Source organism: Neoarius graeffei, chromosome 24 (genome assembly GCF_027579695.1).
Source record: "Neoarius graeffei isolate fNeoGra1 chromosome 24, fNeoGra1.pri, whole genome shotgun sequence".
Classification (NCBI taxonomy): Eukaryota; Metazoa; Chordata; class Actinopteri; order Siluriformes; family Ariidae; genus Neoarius; species Neoarius graeffei.
This window is the reverse complement of record NC_083592.1, coordinates 43,857,992-43,883,266: the sequence shown is the minus strand read 5'-3', so window position 1 is coordinate 43,883,266 and position 25,275 is coordinate 43,857,992. Positions and strand designations below refer to the sequence as shown.

The window sequence follows — 25,275 nt, the reverse complement described above, 5'->3', positions numbered from 1 at the left end:
TAGGCTCCAGCTTGCCTGTGACCCTGTAGAAGGATAAAGCGGCTAGAGATAATGAGATGAGATGAGTTGCCGAGATGAGATGAACTTTAACCTTTTCAACATGGCGGCGAGCGGTACAAGACACTTGAATGTTAAGCACTGTACGCTACTAAAGTTTTTTTTTACTAGTACTAGTGGGTAGTTTGTGTCTATGCAATGTTGCGTCATTAACAAGTGTAATATAATACGTTAGAAATCCGTTTCCTTTAAAAATGTGTTGTTATGGTTTGTTTTTACCTATCCAGAGCAGATGCTATTGCTAACGATAGCTAACTAACTATTGCTAACTTGAATCTGGTCCACCATCTTTAATTTGTCAACAACAACAACAAAAGCATGTGAACACAACACACTGGTAAATACCACTTCCCAACTGGAAAATATCATCTTCCCATAGCACATGAATGCAGAATCTCATCTCGGCAACTCGTGTATCAAAATTTTCTACGAGTTGCCCAGTGGAAAATACCACAAGAGGGGGCATTCATGTGTGCTTCCCATGTCGGCGTTTGGTATTTACCATAATTCCCATAGCACATGAACGCACCGTGAATACGTGGACGCTGGCGGATTCCCGTTTCCAGGCGTTTCAATGTAAACGGACAGTGCATCCGCGAAGAAAACGAGACAGATACGGTCTAATGTAAACTTGGCCTAAATTGACCGTAGGTGTGAATGGTTGTCTGTGTCTATTGGCCCTTTTCCACTACCCTTTTTCAGCTCACTTCAGCTCGCTTCAGCCCGACACGGCTCGCGTTTCGACTACCAAAAACCGGCACGACTCAGCTCGTTTCAGCCCTGCTTAGCCCCTAAAACTCGCACCGTTTTGGAGTGGGGCTGAAGCGAGCCAAGCCGTGCCGACTGAGGCTGGGGGCGTGAGCAGACACTCCCCTGTGCACTGATTGGTGAGGAGGAGTGTCCTCACATGCCCACACACGCCCCGCGAGCGCGCTGGGATCTGTAAACACCGCAAACCCGGAAGAATAATAATTACGAATTACGAGAATTTCTGAAGCCTTATGCGCCTCGCCTCATCTATACGCTCTTGCCAGTATCTGTTGGCGTTGTCGGTGACAACAAGCCACAGCACCAAGACCAGCCACACTAACGACTCCATGTCATCCATGTTTATTGTTTACTATCCGGGTCGTGAGACTACTGCTTAAAAGATCACTGAATCAGTGACATACAGAGCATTGTGGACGAGTTCGCGGAGCGCAAGGCTCGTCGTATGCCCTTCAAATAATGCGCGCAGTAGGCTATTGATGTTTTATTATGAGCCATGTACAGTATGTCGCCTAATGTTTTTTTGTTTCTGAGTTACATGTTCGTTTGAAGGACTTAATGTACAAACTAACATAGTTGCACCCCGTAGTGTTGAAATTGGTAAACACAGTGCATTCAGTGAGGTTTGCACCGCCCTCCTTTTATTTCTGACTCTTCCTGTCACCGTTGCAACCTCTGAGCGCTCATTCGTATGCCCTTCAAATAATGTGCGCAGTATAGGCTATTGATGTTTTATTATGAGCCATGTACAGTATCCTAATGTTTTTTGTTTCTGAGTTACATGTTCGTTTGAAGGACTTGATGTACTAAATAACATAGTTGCACCCGGTAGTGTTGAAATTGGTAAACACCGCAGTTGCGGACATTTTGTAGCCTAAAATGATGTTATGATAAGCTTTAATAAAGGGCCCGGTCATTTGCCCCGCCCCCGGCCCGGCTCTGACTTGTTCCGCCACTGTCACTGATGTCACTGTTTGCGCTGCTTAACGACATCACGTGACGTCCACCCACTTTCGCTAACTCCACCCAATGTGTCCACCCACTTCCAGCCAGCACAGTTCAGCGCGGTTGTAGTCGAAATGCAACTCCAACAGCCCCGCTCAGCTCGACTCAGCACGGCACGGCTCAGCCGCGTTTGTAGTGGAAAAGCGGCATATGTGTCAGCCCTGTGATGACCTGGCGACTTGTCCAGGGTGTACCCCGCCTTTCGCCCGTAGTCAGCTGGGATAGGCTCCAGCTTGCCTGCGACCCTGTAGAAGGATAAAGCGACTAGAGATAATCTTCTTCTTCTTCTTCTTTTGGGTTTACTGGCGGGTTACGCTTGGTTTGCGCATACCTCCACCTACTGGTTCCTGGGAGACTCTGCTACCCTCTACTACTTAAATGCGGGCATGTAGCCCTGTTGTTGTTAAATATCTCAGAATTGCCCTTATATTGGCCTCCCTTCCCAGTACTGCGGCCTGATTAAAGTCAGCTCTACCCTCCCTAAGAAGCTCATCTTTCCAATGTTTCCTTTCCTGCTCATATGCTAGGCATTCAAACAAGACTGTTTCCTCCTCCAAGGTACAGCCTTCACACTGCCCTGATGCCACTCTTTCAAATCTGAACTGAGTGCTGTTCAGTAATGAGTGGCCTATCCGTAATCTAGTTATCACCACCTCATCTCTCCTGCTACCACTCACCTTAACTCCTTTCCCCACCTCCCTTTGGATATTGTACAAGTGCCTTCCCTTACTCTCCCTGTCCCATTTCATCTGCCACTGCTTCATCACTGCCCTCTTAATTAGCACTTTCATTCCTCCCCCGACTAGAGATAATGAGATGAGATGAGATGAGATGAGATGAGAGATTTATGGTGGGAATGTAAACCAGTGCTCCCAGCTGTGAGTGAACCTCCTGCTCCAGTGCTACCTGAGGCGCGTTGCCACATCCACTGCTGACGTCATCGACGGCCGCCATGTTAGCTCTCCTCTGAGAGAGCAGAGAGACCAGCTCGGGAAACAATTCAGCGCTACGGTCTCCATCCAAAGCCGCTGCTTCGTTTTGCGTGTTGGGTTTAAGAAGGGTTCGGGGAAGCTTTATGCATCAGACTTAACCCAAGAGACTCGACCTCAGACCCGGGTTTGTCTGGGAGCCTGGTGTGTTTGTATGTGTTTTTCCTTCTTTCCTGTGTGCGGCTAACACGTTAGCATGAGCTCGTTGACTCAGCGGAGCTCCGGCCTCGTCCAGAGGCGCACCGAGGCCTCGCGCAGCGCCGCTGCCGCCGATAGAGACAAGAGCGCGGGCGGAGAGGACGACGAGCACCGCCGAGACGAGCAGGAAGACGACGACGGCGGCGACTCCAAAGAAACCCGGCTGACCCTTATGGAAGAAGTCCTGCTGCTGGGCTTGAAAGACCGCGAGGTTGGTTGGTTGGTTGGTTAGCTCGACTTTTTCGCCTGCTGAGCTGACAATTCTAACATAACTAACTAGCAATAACTACTAGCTATGCAAATGCTAATCTTGTGTTTGGACGAGGTTTATATGGATACAGGCTGCTAACTAGTTAGCCGATGTTTGCTAGCTAATGTTTGGGAGAAATACGTCATGAATGCAACAATTGTGAGCTGTAATGTTATTAACGACGTTTTAATATCAAATTCACGACTTATTAGTTTTATCTAAAGTAATAGTCATGTGTTTGGGAAACTTTTATGGCGCTTGTTTGCTGAAAGATGAGCCACCTACTGTAGCTAGCTGACATTAGCTTGGATTAGCAGAGCAGTCAGCTGTTCTCACACACCACAAGAAAAAAAATACATTTCTTTGGAGTTACTTTGTGGACTGAATTTACCTCAGTGTTAGGATTTCCAAATCATTGGACTTTTTTTTTCCCCCCATTTTGTTTACCTGGATGTCAGGTACCTTTTTAGAATAATCCAACTGTTCAAATATCTTGTGTAGTTATTTTTTTTTTTCCTGGATATTTATTGCTGCCATATTTCTGAAAACTTAATCCACAGAGCACTATAGGTCCAAACTGATATATTATGCACCAAATATTAAAACCACTGACAAGTGAAGTCTCATCTCATCTCATTATCTGTAGCTGCTTTATCCTTCTACAGGGTCGCAGGCAAGCTGGAGCCTATCCCAGCTGACTACGGGCGAAAGGCGGGGTACACCCTGGACAAGTCGCCAGGTCATCACAGGGCTGACACATAGACACAGACAACCATTCACACTCACACCTACGGTCAATTTAGAGTCACCAGTTAACCTAACCTGCATGTCTTTGGACTGTGGGGGAAACCGGAGCACCCGGAGGAAACCCACGCGGACACGGGGAGAACATGCAAACTCCACACAGAAAGGCCCTCGCCGGCCCCGGGGCTCGAACCCAGGACCTTCTTGCTGTTAGGCGACAGCGCTAACCACTACACCACCGTGCCGCCCTGACAAGTGAAGTGAATAACATTTTTGATTGACATGTGTCAAGAGGTAGGATTTATTAGACATCAGGTGAACAGTCAGTTCTTGAAGTTCATGTTCGAAGCAGGAAAAATGGACAAGAATATTTGGACAAAGGCCAGGTTGTGATGGCTATAAGACTGAGTCCAACTCCGAGCATCTCTCTGTGTGGTGTTCTGTTAGGAAATGTGGCGTTCATGTGGATGTTACTTTGGCACGTATCACCTACTTAAAGTGCGTATTCTGGACCAATTTCGGCTTTTTTTAATATGAAAGTATGTCCCTTTACACACTCATCCAGAAGGGTAATAATTTTCAGTGTGCGAAATTACTGCGTGCCCAGTAGCCCGACGCTGTCAACTTTTTCGTTGGGCCATAAACTATAAAAAGTAGCAAGTCCGTCATGCCACAAACATTGGCCCGCCCGTGAACGTACATTTTGACGGTTTCATGCTTGTATTACCCTGTCCCTAACACGATAGGGCTGTGCGATGTCCCCTTAATTGGCATTGACGATGTTTACAGTGCAAACATCGTGATGGACGATCATATCATGGGCGGGGGGGATTTTAATACCACATTATTAAATTTATTATTATTATTATTAAAAGTATTAGATACTCATCCAAGGCTTTGGCACGTAAAGGAAAAAAAAGCGCTAGGTGATGTGGAATATTTGGCCTTGATAACGGATATGTGGTCCAGCTGCAACATGATGCCCTATATGTCAGCTACCGTACATTATGTGGACCGAGAGTGGGCAATGCAGTCCAAATGCCTGCAGACGAGTTTCATGCCAGAGACACATTCAGCGGACAATTTAGAAGACGCATTGCACGAGACACTTGCCGAATGGAAAATAGAGGAGAAAAAGATCGCCTGTATAACAACGGGGCGAATATTGTCACAGCCATCAGGCAATTGAAATGGCCGTGGTTAAGTTGTTTTGGGCACAATTTGAACCTGGCCATAACCAACTCGCTTGCGCAACAGAGGGCCAGTACAGACCGAGCGTTTGGAGTTTGCCGAGCAGTCAACACTGCGTTTGCGCACAGCTGGCTTCGGAGAAATGAGCTGCGCAAAGTGCAGGTGGAAATGAACCTCCCCGAGCACTCACTGATCACGGTAAGATATTAATCTGCTCTAACAATGAAAGACTAGTATTCAAACTATGAGAAGAAACTACACTTAAGCTATTACTCATTGTTTATTTACACCATATCAATTGAAGATGCGTTTCGGCCTTTAGTGCGCACTTGAACGCGCTAATTTTTCCAATTTATTAGTGTTTGAATTATTGCGCCAGCTTTTAAAATCATGATTTAATATTGTTTTTTTTACTGTCTTTACATTTATCAGAATCACCTTCATTCTTCCATTTGGTTTGACATTATGGCTTAGAGTGGACCATTTTGTGTCTGAAAGTAGGCCTATTTACCAGATTAAAGTTATTTGACTTCTATCGAAGTCTGCGCTTCACTGCCGTTTGATAAGGTGCAATATTTCCCGACTGAAGTCGTTAATAGTGGCTATTTGTTTGAACAACATGACAAATTTTACATTAAAAGTATAGTGTAGGCTAAAAAATGAAGTCAAAATTTACTATTAGTAGCATACTGTATTTGTGTAACCACATGTTATGTTCACTAGCACGTCCCTGCACCATAGCCTACGTAAACAAGCGGTAATAGGATATTACTTTATAATGATTTATATAATTATGTATTTATATATAATTGTTATATATTTATATATTAAACAAAACTAACTAACTAAACTAACAAAAAACTAACTTTTTAGGTTAAATAGGCCCAGATGATAAATAGGCGCGAGATTCTACAGGAGTGCTCTTTTTCGTGACAATCATGTGGAAGTTTCTGGGTTTGCCTGAGAAAAAATTGAAGCAGAAGAAGAAATCAAAGCTACTAAGAAGGGATATGAGAGAAAAACGGGAGAGGACATTTAAACCAGGTTGGCTGCAGACATACAATTGGTGGTTGTACTCAAATACACAAAAACGGATGTTTCGCCGACCTTACCGTTCAATTTATGGTCTGTACGCTGTTAGAAAACCCGGACTGAAAACTGACAAATATCACAAGTTTGCGAATGCTCCTCTTGTGTTGGGCTCACAGAACTTCAAAAAACACACACTAGATGTGCATCAGGCATCCGAGGGTCATACATTCACACTGGCCATCAACTTTTAATGCTGGCCTTGAACATTGAAAAGTTAAGAGCCCTGTTGGCCATTTCTGATTTTCAAGATATTTCACACACTGGTCATTTTGCACAAGGCCATCTGTCTACAGCAGAAAAAAATAAAATAACAAAACGTGTCTGGAAAAATCCCAAAGGAGTCTGGAGCCAGATTCGTGACGTTATCTGCGGAAGCGCCAGCAGGCTGCGCGAGCTTTACACGGTTTCAGTGCACAGCCTGTGTAGACCAAGCGCTCCCATTTCTCTCTTTGTCCGGTCTTTTGGGAAACGATGAGTACTAATCCCATCAAGATTGGTGTTGCTACAGCCTCCTACGATACATCTGTTAACCATTTTAATAATTACGCGATAACGTTGAAGAAATTTGCAGAAAACCACCAGGTCGTTTTCTCATAAACAAACCAACGCTGACGTAGGATTCAGAAGGAGGCGTCCCACATGTGATGTCGTGCAAATCTATGTTTGCCGGGAAATCCAAATGGCAAGTTTTTTCAGAGGCGGACCAATTCGCCTCAAATGGCTTGATTTCAACTGAATTTTTTTGGTGTTGCGCAAGGTAAAAAAAATAGCAGAGAATGCAGAATGTTACAGATAATTTGACCAAAGTTTTAGGAGAATTACATTGCTCTTGCTCCTGAATTTACCCATGATATGCACTTTAAACGTTGTTGCAGGCTAAGTACACCCCTTCATGGCAGTGGCCTCTGTCAGCAGGATAATGCTCCCTGACACGCTGCAAAAATTGTTCAGGAATGGTTTGAGGAACATGATGGAGTTCACGGTGTTGATTTGGTCTCCAGAATCTGCTCAAGTGTCTGTGGGACATACTGGACAAACAAGTCTGATCCATGGAGACCCCAGTTTGCAGGATCTGGTGCACAGGTCTTGGTGTTGGATACCACGGCACACTTTGAGGTCTTGTGGAGTCCACGGTTCAGTGGATCACAGCTGTTTTGGCTGCATAAGGTGGACCTACACGATATTAGGCAGCTGGTTGTTTTAATGTTAGGGCTGATCGGTGTAGGTTTGCTTATTGAGTTATTGAGATTTGGATTAAATTCAGTCATTATTATTATTATTATTATTATTATTATTATTATTATTATTAACAACAACTCAGCAGTAATACTAACTTTTAAGAAGTGAATTCAACCACTGTAACCAAATTAATTGCACCTTTACTGTGCTTCACACACCCTACTTTGTGAACCACTGATTTATACTTTTAAAAAAAAAAAGTGCACACGTACAGTGACTGTGCTTCAGATTTTGCATAAAGCACTTTGGTAAACTAGACAAACCAAGACACAAACTTCTTTTCATCTGCAGAGTAAATATTGACTTTAAGGCTGTGTGCTTTTAAGGAGTTGTTTAGTAATTCTTCATTCGGGTAAGTTAACGAATTTAACCGGTTACAAAAAAAATTGACCTCTAAAAATGTTATGTTAATTTATAAATTATAGGCATTTGCTTTAGAGACATCGAATTACTTCTGAAGCATCAGCGTGAACAGGTTCTCTCGATTTTTGTGGTGGTTTTGTAGAAAAAAACAACCCAAGTATTTTGTCTAGGCTTGACGGATTAAAGCAATAATTTGATCTCTTTTTCAGGTGCGATTGCACAATTAAATCAACAGTGGCCAGGCAAGTGGCCAGTCACCTGCTGGGAGTTTTGATCTGTTTTTTTTTTTTTAAAAAGAGTATGGAGCAATCAGGAGTACACAAGTTGAATAACCATGCCTTTTTTTTTTTTTTAAAACATTGATGCAACACCGTTTTCTACTTTTTATTAATACGTGATCATAGAGGTATATCAGGCCTCTTTTTAATAAGCCTCTGTTCTGAAATGTAAAGCAGGTTGAAATTTGCACATGGTATTTTAATACACTGATGGTTGTTAACTGTCTGTTGTCTTGGCCTTGTATAAGGGTTAGTGTTCATGCCCTGTTCACTAAACTTGCTGTGATTTAAGACTGATAGAACTGTCACTTTAGTTTAACTTCAAATAAATCCCCATCAACAGCTGGTGCAACTGGCAGATGAAATTTCAGTATTTTATCAGTGATCCTGTTCAAGGAATGTTGACACTAGCAAGCAATAAAATGACAAGTGAGCATATTTTTTTTTTTTTTGTGCACACACACACGTCAGGGTTAGAGCAACAGTCAGAATGACACGGTAAAGCGCTAAATCCAAACGACTGGCTAAAATGATTCCTCGTCTGGTATGTGTGGTAAAAAGGCTGGGTGATTTTAAAATAAGGATAAGTATTACAATATAATTTTCCTCAATAGAAATATAAATGTTCGATTTAATTCTATGCATAGATGGGGAATGTAATGTTGATATCGCATTGTGTTGTTGAATTTTGGATCACTTTGTTTGCACACCCTGTTTAGAGGGTCCCACTGCCTTTCTGTTTAGTGAGTTGGAGGCCACACCATTGTTCAGGGAGAAAGCCGGGCAATGGAATGCATATTTTTTTTTTTGCCTTCCGTACGTGCGGAAGAAGCACAATCTGAATTTGTGCATCAGTGGTGTACAAGACTGCTGCGGCACGGCAGATGTGTGACCTTTTCTTATTAATAATGCAACTGATTAAACCCACTGCCTATGATTTCAGTAAAACTAATCATATCGTTGAATGTTTTTGTATTTTGTTTGGTTTAATAATTGGGCCACTTTACCTTTGCAGGTATGACTGTGCTCTCGCAGTTTGCCACCTTGTGAATTAGCAGATCTTGTGCCCAGCTGCTGAAAAACTGTTCAAGCTTTCCGGGATTTTGTAACTTTTTAAATACTCGCAAAAAGTGTATCCACTCAGTCCAAAAATGAGTTTACGCTGTCTGAGTACATGAGTTGAGGTCATGCATCAGGATCTGTAATTGAGTCTTGGGCTGCCAAAGATATGGATCTTTGTTTATTGTGTTTAGTTTGGTCCAAATACTGTTGCCTGGCATTGCAATTAATTTTTCTCGGTAAGGTCCCTTTTCTTTCTCTTTTCCCTTGTCCGTCTCTTCCCCGCTCCATCATATTTGACCGATGTAACCAACTTTTTTAGCCAAGCAAAACGAAAGGTAAGCAGGTAACCACCGTAGCAGGCACTATAAAGCATAATGCAATTTTTACAGAATACTTTGAAGCCACAGTTAACTGTCTGGTTTCTTTAACTTTGACTCGGGTGCAAAAATCAGCCCTTAAACCTGAAAGAAATTACTTATGTGATTGCCCAGCCCTGTGTGGTAAAACGTTTTCTTATTCCCCCTTCATAACTTGAGTTCCTATGGGTTGACTTGAAAAAGGGAATAAAAATATAAAACGTTTCCTGTGATATTCAACCCCTCACTGAAGGTGTATATAGACATTACCAAAAAAAAAGCCTTGCCATTTTCTTCAAAGCTTTCTGGTGTCTTTGGAGAGTGTTTGTAGCTAATACAAATACACCCTTTCAGCTTATTATAATATTACAAGGCGTTTTAACATCATGGGCTGTCAGCTACATTTTGGTCACGATTCATCCTTATCAGAGCTGGACAGATGGCACAAAGCCACAGGCGACAACAGGAGCGTTCGCTCCACACCCATAAGAGAGAAACTAGAAGTGACATGAGTAACTTCCTGTATGTGTTTCTTCTGACCTCGGTCATGATGCAGGTCCCAAATAAAGACAGAGTAAATGTATTTATTTTAAATGAGAATGAATTAATATAGAATAAAAGGACAAATTTAATTGTACATCTGACTATGGCTTAAGGTCGGACCGGTTTATACCACATCAGTTTACAACTTAAATTATGAAGTGATGCATGTTTTAATGATCCAAATGTCAGATTTAAATCTGCCTCTGGACAAGGCTGCTTTCAGACTTGTATAAAGTGGCTCACGTGATGCGCCATTGTAATGAGAAGACCTAGTTATTCATGGCAAACTAATAAATTCTCTGCTGCTTACTATATATTATACTATACTTATTCTTTTACAGCTCATAACGAGAATGTTATCGAACAACTTTTTTGTCAAGGTCACAAAGACGATTTGCTGGAAGATCTTTGAGAAGAGGATATGGACCATGGCCTTGTCTGTATGATTTGTTACCTTCTGTACAAGTCATATTTATGTTAATACTTGACATGGACCAGAAAATGTTGGCTGCACAGACTAGATTTAGAAAAGAAGCTCAGTACTTAGAAATCTTATACAGCATAATGTAAAAAAAAAAAAAAATGTTTGGAATACAGACATGTAGAGTCGTAGGAGGGCGGAAGATTGATACAAGGCACAAAGAGACTGCCAGCCTGGCTTCATGACGAGGAACAGGTCTTCCCTGTTAGCCCAAGGATTGGTAACTTTTAAAACCCAGGTTCTTGCCCATGCTGGTTATCTTAAATCAGCGGTGTATTAGTGAACTCTGATTATATAGGATTTGAGGGCCCGTTTACACGAGGACGCTGTCGGGTAAAAACGACTAAATATTTTATCGGAAGTGCCTTTCGTCTACACGGGGACGGCGTTTCCGAGGCTGAAAAACGGAAAAAATTTGAAAACGCCTTCCAGAGTGGATAAGTTTAAAAACAGCCCCCGTTGCATATCCGTCTAAACTACCCAATACGCGAAACTCTGCTCGGATCTGCTCACGTCGGGTACGCGTTTACGTCATACATATGTCATATACTGTACATGCCAGCCCGGGAAGTAAAAAAGTAAGTAGAGATGCACCGATGCCACATTTGTGAAAACCGATACGAGTATGAGTACTATCATTTCAGTATTTGCCGATACCGAGTACTACCGATACTGTTGATGTTAAAATATAATTTTTCAAATATTGCAGCATTTGAATATTTAATAGGCCTACTTTTATCTATTTCCTGTGAATGTTGTTTTCTAACTGGAGTGATCATGCACACGGGTTCACATTGACAATCTCCGCTGCTCCAGAAGCGCAGAGTAGCCTTGAGTCCACGTCACACAGCCAGACAGCGCCTCTTCACGGTAGCACTTATCTTTTGCAACATTGTTACAATAATGTTGCAAAACCTAAGCACTGCTGCGCTAGGCCTACTAGGCCTACATAATGTTGCAAAAGAAGCGCTACCGTTGAATGAAGAGGTGCTGTCTGCTGGCAGTGTAACGTGGACTACAAGGCTATCTGCGCTTCCGTGTGCAACCTCTCTCGATTGTCGCGCAACATTCACTCCCAGAAAACTACACTCATTGCAAATAGCCTACACAAAGAATTAAATATTTAGCTGCTGCAATTTCTGAAAAAGGCTGCTATTTATTTGGATTAGATTACAATGTCCAACTTTCGAAGTCAAGAAAGACTTGCACTCTTGCAACATGTAAGACCGATTGTTGATGAAGGGAGGAGAGAGCAGTGAGTTACCACATGCAGCGTGATCATTTCACTCCGCTGGTCACTTACCCCCTCGATCATCGGCCTTCCGCAACATTGCGGTCTTGGTTGACTTAAGGGTTGTTCTGGTGGTGCGCTTAAACTACTCCAATTACATTTAGCAACAAGACAAGGGCGTGAAAGGGAGGAGCAGTGACCATCGCAATATCACAGAGAGCGCACAAGATATTACAGTGGCGGCCGGCGACGATGTATTATTTAATTTCCATCGCCAGTAATGCAGACTAAAATATGCCCCCCCCAATGTGCATGTGCGCACATCCTGCTGTGTGCTGCAGGGGAGTTGAATGCCTCGAGCACGCTCTTGTTCAGTCGCAGAACTTGTTAGGCAGACGCTGTTGCTGTCCATTCGCAACATCACGTCCCGTGCTCGTGGAGCTCCATACCTGTAGATGGGACGTCAATTTCCTTGGTCTTAGCGTTGCCCTCAACTGAAACAAGTTGGAAAACTCAATCAGCCATTTCTTAAAGCTCTCTCTCTCACTCTTAAACTCTCCCGGTTGGACTCGTACTTAAAAACTCTGCCGGTTGGATTCACCTATACAAAAATCCGATTTTCATTTGTTTGTTAGTGAGTAGCCTGTCCTACAAAACCCTTACCTAGGTGAATAGCCAACATTAAAAAAGGACAACGTTGGGGATCTTAGCGTAGGCCTATCTGCGTATGGCAGCGAAAGGGAGTGGAGTGTGGAGAGATGTTTAAAATGACAGTGTTGGGGAAAGATGTTGTGACGGCACTGTTTCATGACTACACAAACACATCGTCATGGAAAAATGGGTTGTTGTCGAACAATTTTTTTCGTCTTCTGACGAAATTAGCCTACACTCAATGCTTGAGATTTACAACTTTTTTCCTGGGAGAGGCTTTTTTTCCTCGAACGGACGCTGGCAAAAGGCGCTTCACGGAACACTATCGGCGCATGGTATAGCCTATCATATTATGCTCAAGCCTGAGCTCAACAATGCTTCAGGTTTTTTTTTTTCTCTCTCGAATGGAACAAAAAGCGCTGCGGGGAACATTGGTATCGGCGCATGGGATCGGCACTGGTATCGGTTCATGGTATCGGCAACTGTTTGACAAGTACGAGTATGAGTATGTTAGTGGAGTATCGGGGCCGATGCCAGTATCGGTATCGGTGCATGCTTAAAAGTAAGTAAAAAAGTAAGAGCATGTCTGATTACATCGATCCAACGGACCTTCAAGCTGCTCTGGCAGCTTTAATAAACGTCCAGGAGTCCTTCGAACATCTATACCGAATCTGCACATATACCGTTAATGAACAGAGGCGGGTATAGCATGCTCTTACTTTTTTACTTACTTTCTTACTTACCATAGCCAGAGTAGTCAAAGTTTTCAGATCAGACAAGACGGAAGACGTTGCGCATGCGTGCAGACATAGCGGAGGTCTTTCACAGCACCACCTAGCCGCCTGGCATGCACATCCAATTGAATTCCACACATTTATGCGTCACCGTATAGACGCAGATTTCCTCCTTGAAAACGGTCGTGTAGACGCGGAAAAAAGTGAGAACGAAAACGGACTTTTGCGTTTTTGTTTCAGACCGTCCCCGTGTAAAGTGGGCTTGAGTCTGCATCATGGCATTTATTTGACCAGGCTAGCAATTGTGCAGTAATATTACTTATTCCTGTTTAGTCTTGAAATCTGAGTGTTGGTGTCATAAAACATACCATGAATGCTCACCTGTTGTTTGCTTGTAAGTGCTGCAAGAATAGGAAATGAAGAGAAATTATCACCATACAATACATTTTCAAGACTAAGGAAAATCTATCACGATAATTAACTTGCTGAGGTTCCAAAGGCGGATACACACAGTCAGCGAAAATGAATTGGGGGGGGGACACCCAAGGCTGTCGTATCAAGACAAAGAATGGAACATTTTAAGTGACGATATCAAAGCGAGACGGCCTTTCAATTTCATAAAATCAGTGAAATTTAGTTCCCTCTGAAATTTGGTCATTGTGATATGTTTGTGTAATATCTTGCAAAATATCAAGCCATTTTGTGATTGGGAAGTTATTTAATTTGAAGGGATTCCCAAGCAAATAATATGCATGAAATCGCTCGCTTCGTGCAGTCAAGCAGACAAAGGCAGTCCGTGTGCACATGCGCAGGTTTACCTTGACCGTGCACTTAGTTTTATCAGTCTGTCACTAAACGAACAGCTGATCACACCAAGGTGCTCACTGACCGCCGATAGTTAATAGTTTGGTCCTGCGTTTCCTTTCCTTCACAACATAACGTCTTCTCGCTTTGTTACTGTAGTCGGTCTTTCACGTTTCATTCACACTTGCATCCTCTCCATTTTTGTCTCTGGTTTCAAATCTGCATCCCACAATGCCTTGTGTGAATGGGTGAAAGCCCACCATGTAATGCATGACATAGTATCTTGAATTGGGTCATGGTGAAGCAGGAAAAAATGGTGGAGAATTTAGAGCCATGCGGCCCTAAATTCATTAATTGTTCTATTTAAAAATAAAATAAAACTGGAAATCTGCGATTTTGAATTCAGTAGCTTTCGGTCCACTAAACAAAATAACTGGGTGTCGGGGGGAGTCTTTTTATGACCTACACTTGAAATCTGAAAGGCAGTCTACCTTTAAACAGTGCTCTAAGATTTAAATCTAAATTATTTTTAAAGTCTTTCAGTGCACATGATTTCAAATGTTTTACTTTTTTTTTTTATCAACTTATCACTTTTTAAGCTTTCATTTCCCCAATCTTGTAACATTAGTTTTTACAGGATGTTCTTGAAAATCACTTTGATGAAGTATCCTGGGGGAGGAATCATTAAAGATAAATGAAAAACTTTTTAGCAAGGTACAAGAGATTTTAGAAACATGTCATGAGATAATTTCAGTCTCCCAGCCTGTGGTACAGAATATGGCCATCGCACCCGTATGTGTTCCTTCTCCAAACTGTTACCACAATATTGAAAGATCATTCATATATGATGCAGGCTCTTGTCTAAACGGGGGAACAGGGGCGCTGCGCCCTCTTACTCTTGGCGTGTGCCCCCTTACCGACTCCGTGAAAACATCCCGGCAACACTGTGACAATGTGTCTGATCATCAAATACGTTATAATTGCTCCAAAAATATTCCAATCATAGTAGATACACTGCCAGACGGTGCAAAAACAATCCGAATTGGCATTTTCCAGACTGAGGCGCCATGTTGTTTACGTGTCGCGGCTGCTCTCGCGAGATTTGACATGGGTTACATACAAGGTCAGCTGACTTGTAGAACGAGATTTCTCGAGACTGAATGATCTTTCACCCACCGGCGCGGGAGCTTTTGACAGAAGTAGTTCGCGAGTTGTTTTTGTTGACACTTGGGCATTTAAAGATGTCATCCCGCGGCACGAAACGGAAGAAAGCCAAAGACTGTCCGGGGCAGAAGATGATTACTTCTTTCTTTTTCAATGTTGACAGACAATTTGTTACAATTTCCCTCTCAGACAGCCTCAGAATGTCCTATTGGAGCATTTTTCAAAGGCTTTGCACGGCGGGGGGGACAACTGGCACCATCCCCCCTGCCGCTTCGCTCCCTCGCCATGGTGAGCGCCCTCATACTAAAATTTTCTAGAAAAAGCCCTGTGATGTCTTTGTGTTCTGTAATATGACTGCTTCTCTTCACTGGAGCCAAGAGCCCCAAACCTGTTCCAGCATGACAATACCTCTATGTGCAAATTGAGATGAATAAAGATGTTTGCCCAAGTTGGAGTGGAAGAACTTGTGTGGCCTGTACAGAACCCTGACCTCAAGACCTTTTGAGAGAAAATGGAGCGCCGATCACCCGGAGGCCTCCTCGCTCAACATCAGTGCCTAATTTCATTAATGCTCATGTGGCTGAATGTGCAACTCCCCAAAGCAATGCTCTGAAATCTAGTGGAACGCTTTCCCAGGAGACTGGAGGTTATAATGACAGTAAAGGGGTCATGGTCAGGTATCCACAAACTTTTGGGCATATAGTGTAAGGCAGCTGGGCCATAGAAGGTTCACGCTGCATGCTGCACGCTACACGTTCACGTGAAGAACCGGACCCTGGGCCATTAAACTTCATGCTTGGATGTTCACGTGTTGCGCCTGTTCTACTTTGACCGAGTAACCAACAATATGGACTCTTCGGATGACGACGATTGCCTCATTCTGCTTTTACTGAGACAGAGGAAGAGAAAAAGGAACAGAATTTGGAGCCGAGAACACTTCCTTCTGAGAGAAACCCGTGGTGAATTTCACCGAACATTCTATAATCTGCTTGACAATCCCGATGAAGAACTATTTTTCAATTATACCATTCAATTATATTTTTTCTGAAGTTTTCCCCTGAAAGCATAGAGTTATCTCCCTAGACCCGTTCTGATTGGCTGGCGCGGCGGTGACCGCATGCATTGACTGGAATTTCCATCTTCACGCCTAGAAAAAAGTGTGCATGTTCATTTCTCGCTTCACGCGTGAAGTGTGCAGCGTGCAACGTGAACGCCGTTCTATGGCCCAGAGCAAGTCATGCTACGTTTGTCCACTTTTCTTTACACGCGTGTAGCGTGCAGCATGCAGCGTGCAGCGTGAACCTTCTATGGCCCAGCTGCCTAAAGTACATCATTTTATCCATGAATTGAATGTTTACTGTGTTTCGGTATTTCTTATTTTTAAGCGTCTTAATTACATGACTGACTGAATGTTAATCAAATCCATGTAGTAACTAGGGGTCGCAGTTCGTGACACTCGCGGAGTTCAGTCTCTTACTAAATGCTTTCATGAGAAAAAATAGTTTATAAACTACAACCACTGTTGATTTAACGCGGTCTGTCTTCACAGGGCTACACTTCTTTCTGGAATGACTGTATATCTTCAGGGCTGCGTGGCTGCATGCTCATTGAACTCGCCCTACGAGGGAGGCTGCAGCTGGAGGCCTGTGGCATGAGGAGAAAAAGCCTTCTCGCCAGAAAGGTAGGATTAATCCTTCCTTCCACGCCCAATCCTAAGTAGTTTCATAAACGGGCAATATAGATGCATGGGTCAGTTTTCCACGTTTAAGAGTCAGGCCTGTTATGCACGCAAGATGATAGGAAATGATGACGGTTAAATCATTTTGTATCCAGTTTGTAAAATAAAATAAATGTCTCGAGTTACCTCGGCCATCTTTTTTAGAAGAAAATTGTTGCAGTATATCGTGCTTTGTCACAAGGAGGCGCTCTTTAGTATATTCTTTCAGTTTTCCTAAGATGTTTTAGGCACTACAGCCTTCTAATTAGAAGATCTAGTTCACTAAGGCTTCTGGCAGATTCTACCGTAACCGGATCCATTAATCACTTGCCCACAAAATAAGAAATTTTTCTTGTCCTTTTTTCAGTGAGGTAATATTTTCAAGATTGAAAATATGGTATTTGGTCTTCTAAAACAGCACGTCATTTAAAAATACACTGAGTATATCAATAAAAGATTTTTAAAGAATAAAGTTCTATTTCTTTTGACATATCTGACAGACATAACTCCCATTTTAAAAATCACTTTCATTATCCCTGTTGCTATCGTCAGTGAATTTCTGTCAGATGACCTGACGATAGACTCGGCCATTATGGATCTTTGGTGGTTATCGTGTGGAAGCAGGCTTTATCATTTTTGGGTGTCAACAGATAGAGTTGAAATAGATTAACAGCGAAAAAACTATTTCGTTCACGACGAGAAGCCCGCAGTTATTTTTAAAAAATGCTATCGTCAGTCTGTCAGTCAAATGCACCTGACGATAGCAAAATTCAAGCCCTCACCACGCACATGTTGACTGACGCAAAGAGGAAATTCTACTGCGCATGATTTTTGTGACAGCAGACATTTACTTCCAGGCAAGACTTGGAGTTCTGACAGCTAGATTTCATCAAATAAATCAAGGTAAGATTTTCAGTCAGCTATCCTGACGATAGAAACATTGAGAATATATTTGTGCATTCATATTTAAATTTTTCTGGAGGAAAACTATCGTAAGTTGAGATAAATCAGAGCCACTTGCGACCCTTTCAGCCGACAGGCCATTTCAATGTGTTATTTCCCCGCGAAAGTGACCCAGTCGTGTCTATCGTCACTGTTCTGACAATTATTGTTGATGTTTCAATTTTGAAAATAAATTTTATCTTTTTTTATTTCAATATTTTATTTTATTATTTGGTTCTAGTGATGAGGTATTTAATATTATTACTAAATTTGTCAGATTAATAATGTAAGAAACAGTTTTGTTGCTATCGTCATCTAGAGTGTCTGTCAGAATATGATGGTAGACGTTAGTTTGTCTGTCAGGTTTTGATGATAGAAACCGATGTGTTTCTATTGTCATTTAGCATGTCTGTCATGTCAGGCTTTTATTAATTCGTTACCAGGACTACTGTCCTAAAATTTACTGTGAATGTCCAAGACCCCAAATGCTACTAGAAAAACTTAATAGAATGATCAAAATAATCAATTCAGCAATTTAAGGAGATGGGACTTAACTGGCCTCTGTTATGGTAGAATCTGCCTTCTGCAAAATGTTATGGGTTGTTTTACAATCAGGGTACAAAGTTTGTGTCACAGGGGTCCAAAATTCAAATGGATTCAAACTGGTTCTTGTACCAGTTTTTAAGTGAAGGACAAGTTAAAGAACAGATAGGCATGTGTAATAGTTTGTATTATAACAAGATTAAGTGTAGCTTTAAGCAGGGCTGGGACAAACAAATGAAGTGATTCTCAGAGAGGATTTTTTTTTTTGACAATTCAGAATCCACTACTTCCATAGTGCTTTTAAATATAAGGCTGTAAGCTTTGTGTTAGTTGTCTCTAATATTTATGTCCCAATATCTTGACCACATTTTAGGATGAAAATAATCATTTTAGATATGTTATTTTATATTGAAAAATTAGCTGTCTCGGAGAGGACTTTTTTTTGACACAATTCCATACTAATTTGATCAAAATAGTCTGAAAACTTACTGGCGTTCAACATTAAAACTTAACTATGTTTCCAGTGATATGGAACCAAATATTTGTTTTATGGTATAAAGAATGATTTAAGTGCATCCCTTTTGGAGCTACCTGTGGTCAAAAAAGCACTTTTTCTAAATGACGTGAGTAATTTTGCTAAATATGACACACATTGCCATACATTCACCAAAAATAATGTTATCACAATTTTTTTTGCATGGTAAATAGAGCTATCACAGGGCTACAATAAACAACCAAGTTTATTTAGTCAAGCCTTTTGATATTGAAGATAATAAGTGTTAAATGTGATTTTTAGCTTGCGTACCCTGATTGTAAAACAACCCTTATATCTGCTTTTGTTGATGGAATAGTGTACTGGAACCTGAGTGCACATCTTTGTGTTGATGAAATGGTTAGTATAAAATCTGTCCCCTTTTATTAACAGGTTATCTGTAAATCTGATGCTCCAACCGGTGATGTGCTCTTGGATGAAGCTCTGAAACACATTAAAGAGACCCAGCCGCCAGAGACTGTACAGAGCTGGATCGAGCTCCTTAGTGGTAAGGACTGAAGCGTGCTATTCTTTACCAGCACTGATGTTTTGCCCTATAGATGACATTTAAAATATGTATTGTGTTTCAGTACAGGCTGAGATGATGCAGCTTTGAAAAATCTGGGCCTGATATTCAATTAATATATTCAAATAAAATTATTCCACGAAATTGAGTCGTGCATGAGCCGATTGCTGACGGGGCATCCAGCGCCGAGTTGGCTATAAGCCATGTACGACAAGATTGAGTGGAATAACTCTTTTATTCTATCCACATTCACTGGATTTTGAGAAACGGGACATTTTTTTTTTGCAAATTCAATAAATAACTTTTATACAAAACATCTGATAGTCATTTCACCGGTTTGTTTACATTCTCAGCAGAAATGATTATCAGTTTCTGAAAAATGCTATAATTCTTGAAAAATAAAGTTAAGTTCTTACCGTCAAATACTTTTATGCCACATTTTGTTGCTTTTGTTTTGGGGGTTTTCTTCTTTAGGGTTTTTTTTTTTTGGCAGTTGGCAAACCAAATTAAAGGTGCATTACTGCCACTGACTGGGCTGGAGTGTGGAATGAGAGATATCGGTTTTCGGGGGACAAACAAAAAACTATATTCTTTTAGCTATTTCTGTTCTTTTAAATATTTGCTAATTTTTGGGTTTTGTTTTTGGTAGTCTTTATTTCGTCCTGGGCTTGTTCAGCAACACGCCGCCATTTTGTTTTTCTCTGCTCATGGTATATGAGCTGATATCCAGCCTAGTAGTAGAGTAGCCAATCAGAGCATGCGATTGCTGATATCCAGTGAATGTGGAAAAAATAAAAAGTATTATTTAGAACCCCATGTATTATATAGTCCAGGGGTTTTCAAAGTGTGGGAGAGTCAGCCCCCCCTCGGAGAGCAAATAAACAACAGCGCCCCCCCTTACAATTTTTGTTGTTGCTATACTTAATGTTCCATTCGTATTTTTAAAAAAATGGTTGTTGTACACATTATTTTTTTTCTTTTTCACATTTTAAACATCTGTGCTTTTTAAAACATCTTGTTTTGCACATTTTAAACATCCCATAGCATCGTTAGCTAGCATCTCTTGGCAGACAACACACTGTGGCAGTGGAGCATCTTCAGATCCAGTCCATGAAAATCCAAACTTTTAAATAATCGTGGTCATACTTCCTTCTTTTTCCAGTCCCCCAGGATTCCGCGGGCCTTTTTTGTGATTGTTGTGGGCTAAAATGTCTGATGTTGCGGGGGGTTTTCCAAAAAAAATTGCGATGAAAGTTGCGGTGTTTTTTAGGTTTTTGTTGCGATTACATTGCGGGAGGAAGTGAAAGTTGCGAGAAATTGTTGCGATTTTCTCTTTTTGTGATTAAAATTGAGTGATATGTTAAATATTAAGTTATTACTGAAAAACTATTGATTAAAAAAAACAGAGAAATGGTCCTATAAACAACTTCACCAATATAAAAGATTACCAGGACTACAAAAATGCAGAAAAATAGGCTTTACTTATCCAAATGCACCTGTTGGTTCAAAAGTTAAAGTGCAGAGAACCTCACAGCACAACATGAAGTTACCTTAAAATATAATATAAATGCCTCAGCTTTCATGTAAGAAAAAAACCCTATTAATACTAGTACTGTGTGCAGGCAGTCTCTCCTGAAGACTAAATTAAACAATAATTATAAACTAATAAAATAAATGGCTCAGGCTTCATAGAAGAAAAAAACAATTTGAACAGAATCTCACAGTATGATGCTGAAGCTGCCTAAACAATGGAAAATAAAATACCATTTTGGCAAAAATGTTGGCATCCATTAATTTCTTGTATTAAGTAAAAAAAAATAAAGTCCACACAGTCCTTCACTGTAAACATAACACACTTTCAGTGTTGCCAGATACTGCTGACGTTTTCCAGTCCAAAATATGTTCAAAACCCGCCAAAATGCACTTGAAATCGTCCAATCCGGCAACACGACGCGCATGCTGCTTCTCTTGAACACACGGAAGTAAGGCGGAAGGTAGTTTGTCGACGTCACCTCAAGACGACGCCAACGATTGGTCAAATTTGCGGGAAAGTTGCGGTGATTGGATATAATTGCAACACCGCCCTGAATTCGCGGGGATTGGTTGAATTTGCGCTGAAGCTGCAAATCGCAGCATCCTGGAGGCTCTGTTTTTTTGCTTGGCCCAGACTTTGTCTCCTCACTCACTGTAGCTTTAGGTACTAAAAACCGATCCATTTTGTCTCTCTCGTTTCGCCCCCCCTGAAGAACTCTGGTGCCCCCCGGGGGGGGCGCGCCCCACACTTTGAAAAGCCCTGATATAGTCTAATGTTCAGCTTGTCTAAGATAATTTGTTTGCTTCTGTAGTGTGCTGAATCTTCAGTCATGACCTGTAATCATTCAGCTGTATTGAAAAAAATATGCATAAAATGACAGAACTAATAAATCTGGACTTGTTTAAGAAAAATGAATTAACTTGCTATTAGCTACGTACCGGTTCATGTGGCTTTGCTCATTAAACCAAAAAGCTTTAACATCCAGTTGTTCACTGATTTATTGTACTACTGTGATCCGCGGTTTAAACAAACAGATGATATTGTAGTTGTAGCAGTGTGCTGTGTAGCTCGGCAGAATTTTTTTTTTTTTTAAATATTGTCTCATTTCATACACAACTAATGAGTCTTCTGTCTCCCGAAGGCGAGACATGGAACCCGTTGAAGCTCCACTACCAGCTACGGAACGTGCGCGAACGCCTCGCCAAGAACCTGGTGGAAAAGGGCGTGCTCACCACAGAGAAGCAGAACTTCCTGCTGTTTGACATGACGACGCACCCGCTCACCAACAGCAACATCAAGCAGCGCCTCATCAAGAAGGTACAAGAAGCCGTGCTGGACAAGTGGGTGAACGACCCACAGCGCATGGACAAGCGTCTTCTGGCACTCATCTTCCTGGCTCATTCGTCCGACGTGCTGGAAAACGCATTCGCGCCGCTTCTGGACGAGCAGTACGACCTGGCTATGAAGAGGGTGCGGCAGCTGCTCGACCTCGAGCCTGAGGGTGAGAGCGTGAAGAGTAACGCCAACGAGCTGCTCTGGGCCGTCGTGGCTGCCTTCACCAAATGAGGATACACCAACAAAGCACTAAAAACAAACATTTGACTGGTTACTGAAAAAAAAAAAAACCCAACAAAAAACAGGCAGAAAGGGTTGCATCCGAAACGAACGATAACTCTCGACAGACCTGTCTTATTCACACACGCCCCGTACCGTACCCTACCCTACCGTATTCCCCTTTCCTTGCTGAAAACTTGCTTCCCTTTTACGTTCTCCACACAGCCTTGATCCAGCCAGAGGAAAGCATGCCTGCTTTTTCCCCTCCTCCTTTCATTCTTTTGTCCAGTTCAGTGCATGACGGGGTTATTCTCTTCCTGGACTGTCTGTCTGAACATACAGGAGCAATTTATACCCTTTGCATACCTGGACAAGTGGGCACTTTTTTTCCCCCCTCTTCCCCCTCCCCTTTTCTTTAATTCTCTGCCCTTAAGGTAATATGGGTTTATTTTCCTAACAACACAAGTACACAAATTATAGGACAGAAAGTATCTCCTTCCATTTTCGAGCTATGCTACTGTTTGAACCTTTTCTCGAGATCTTGATAGAAATACCTAAACCCACTAAGAATGATGAAAGAATCAGATGGTTTGGGTCTGGGATGTACGGAAAAATCTGTCTCAGATGGTTTCAAATTACTATCCTCTACCAGACTTGGTGGTCTTGGTTCAAAGATTGTGGAGCGCCAGTGAAACCACGAGATTATTAATCACCAGATACTCCCCTTGAGGCACAGATTTGCTCCAGACCTGTAGTGTTAGATCAGTGTAATGGCTCTTGGAGTGTTTTTTTTTTTTTTTTTTTTTTTCCCCTCTTCTGAAAATGAAACCAAGTTTGATAATTGAGTCGCCGCGTGGTGCGGTGCAGCTCTGCGTTAGTCGGTCGGCGCGTCTGGTTTCAGTCAGACGTGATGGAACTCAAAGGCAGCCTCCTCAGCTAACGTTTAGCGTGTGGATGTTCCTGGGGTAAAATTAAACCATTTGATTATGTAAATCCCTTACGATTCATCACAAGTTCCCCGGACTCGACTTTCTGAAATTTATATTGATCAGTAGCATAAAAGGTCTATATTTTTCAGTGTCGTAAATTTCATTAACACTTCGAGCGCTACCTCTCGGACCTCTCACGCTTCACTCTTTGTTGTTTTAACTGCCTCTTGCTGGCTTCATCACTTTAGCATCATGAATCTACAGTTTTCTTATACAGCATACATGAAACCACCACTTTTATGTGCCTAATCTTGGTTACAGGACTCGTAACCTCCACATTACAATACGTACTGTAGCTATTCCTCAACGTGACATGACATTCATGAGCAACTGAGCGAATTGCTTTTAAAATCCTAGATTTGTCCCTAATATTAAATCTTGTGTGTGTCGGGAATGTCCGTGATTGAGGCTTTGTTATTATTATTATTTTTTCCTTCCTCCTTATCCTTTGCATATGCTGTGTGAAGAAGGGATTCTTTATTTAATTTTGGTAACAGATATCTACCTGCATCTGGAGAGTATTTTTAACACATTACTGGCTTCCTTTAGACTGGAGTCCCAGCTATCCACTCAATCAACAAAACAACTGATTCACACTGACATTAACATTTTACTTTTTTATGTTATGGTCAAAAGGAGGGGTTTAAACAGAGTATGCAATGAAAAGTTTGATGCCAGTGTCAATGTTGCAAGGTGGTCTATCAAACCGTTTGCTACTTTTCATCTTTATGTATTCCTCTCTTGCAAACTGATTCACGAATAATAAAATAAATGGCCATTTTGATCGAGACTCACGTTTATGCTTTATGTTCCTTGTAACGGTCATTATATTTAATTCTGTTGTACGTGTTTGGTTTTCACGAGGCAGATTGCACAGAGGCTTAACAACACATTCCAGCTAAATCTGTAGTTTTATTTGTCAGCTAATCCAGTAAGCGTCTATATTCTGAAATACTGCGTTTTATCCTGAGTTGAACATTTTTTACTTTGCTTTTAATGTTAACTGAGGATGCCTTTGATTTTTTTTTTTTCTGTTGAATTTCGTGTTTCATACGTTCTCATTTTCTGCTGCCAAATTTGTTTGTTTACTTGTTTTTTGGAAGCAATAATTTTACATGCTTGCTTCTGCTTCATTTGTTATCCATCTTGATTTAATGCTTACCTTGCTGTAATTAGCTACTTCTATACCTGTACGTCGCAGACTTTTTGGGCAAAGAAAATTGAAAACGTGTAACTTTAGAGCCCACTATGAAGGGACCCATATGTGTACACTTTCCTATTTACCAAATAAATGAAGGTATCGGGAGTGCCTCAAACTCTCTCTCATCTGTCATTCATTTTTGTGTGCGAATGTTTGTGCATGGGATTTTTTTTTTTTTCCCTCCTTCTTTCATCTTCATGAGCTCACCATGGCTGCCCATCTTTTCTTCTTTTCTAATAGTAAGCATCTCAAGCTGTATGGTGTTTTGATCTGTCATTCAGATGTCTTTGCTAAGAACATGAATAATTCTTCAGTAGGATGCTTGTCTGCTGTAATCAGTTTGGTCCTGTGCATACATTAGTTAGTGGAAGAAAACATCATCAGGGTTGCTGTGAGAGAAAATTAATCAAGGTGGGGTTCCGTTCCTGTTATTACTACACTTTTACATTGAATTGCCAAAGATTAATCGTTTTTCTTTATTACAGAACGTCATGGGTTGTTTTATAATCAGGGTACGCAAGCTAAAAATCACATTTA

General features: G+C 41.5%; 1 protein-coding gene across 1 annotated transcript; it reads left to right on the top strand.

Annotated features, from left to right (window-relative positions):
- Positions 1–2,776: 2,776 nt before the first annotated feature.
- On the top strand, positions 2,777–24,853 carry golph3a (golgi phosphoprotein 3a). Its single transcript, XM_060907278.1, has 4 exons — positions 2,777–3,228; positions 16,750–16,881; positions 19,328–19,442; positions 22,136–24,853. Exons 1-4 carry the CDS (start codon positions 3,016–3,018, stop codon positions 22,558–22,560), a joined length of 885 nt encoding a protein of 294 aa, XP_060763261.1. The 5' UTR covers positions 2,777–3,015; the 3' UTR covers positions 22,561–24,853.
- Positions 24,854–25,275: the final 422 nt, after the last annotated feature.

Bases quoted from the DNA above. Each gene is read 5' to 3' on its own strand.
- golph3a (XM_060907278.1), top strand. From the start codon at position 3,016: ATGAGCTCGTTGACTCAGCGGAGCTCCGGCCTCGTCCAGAGGCGCACC. The intron at 3,229-16,749 runs GTTGGTTGGTTG...CTGTCTTCACAG, and splicing joins TGGGCTTGAAAGACCGCGAG to GGCTACACTTCTTTCTGGAA. The intron at 16,882-19,327 runs GTAGGATTAATC...TTTTATTAACAG, and splicing joins AAAGCCTTCTCGCCAGAAAG to GTTATCTGTAAATCTGATGC.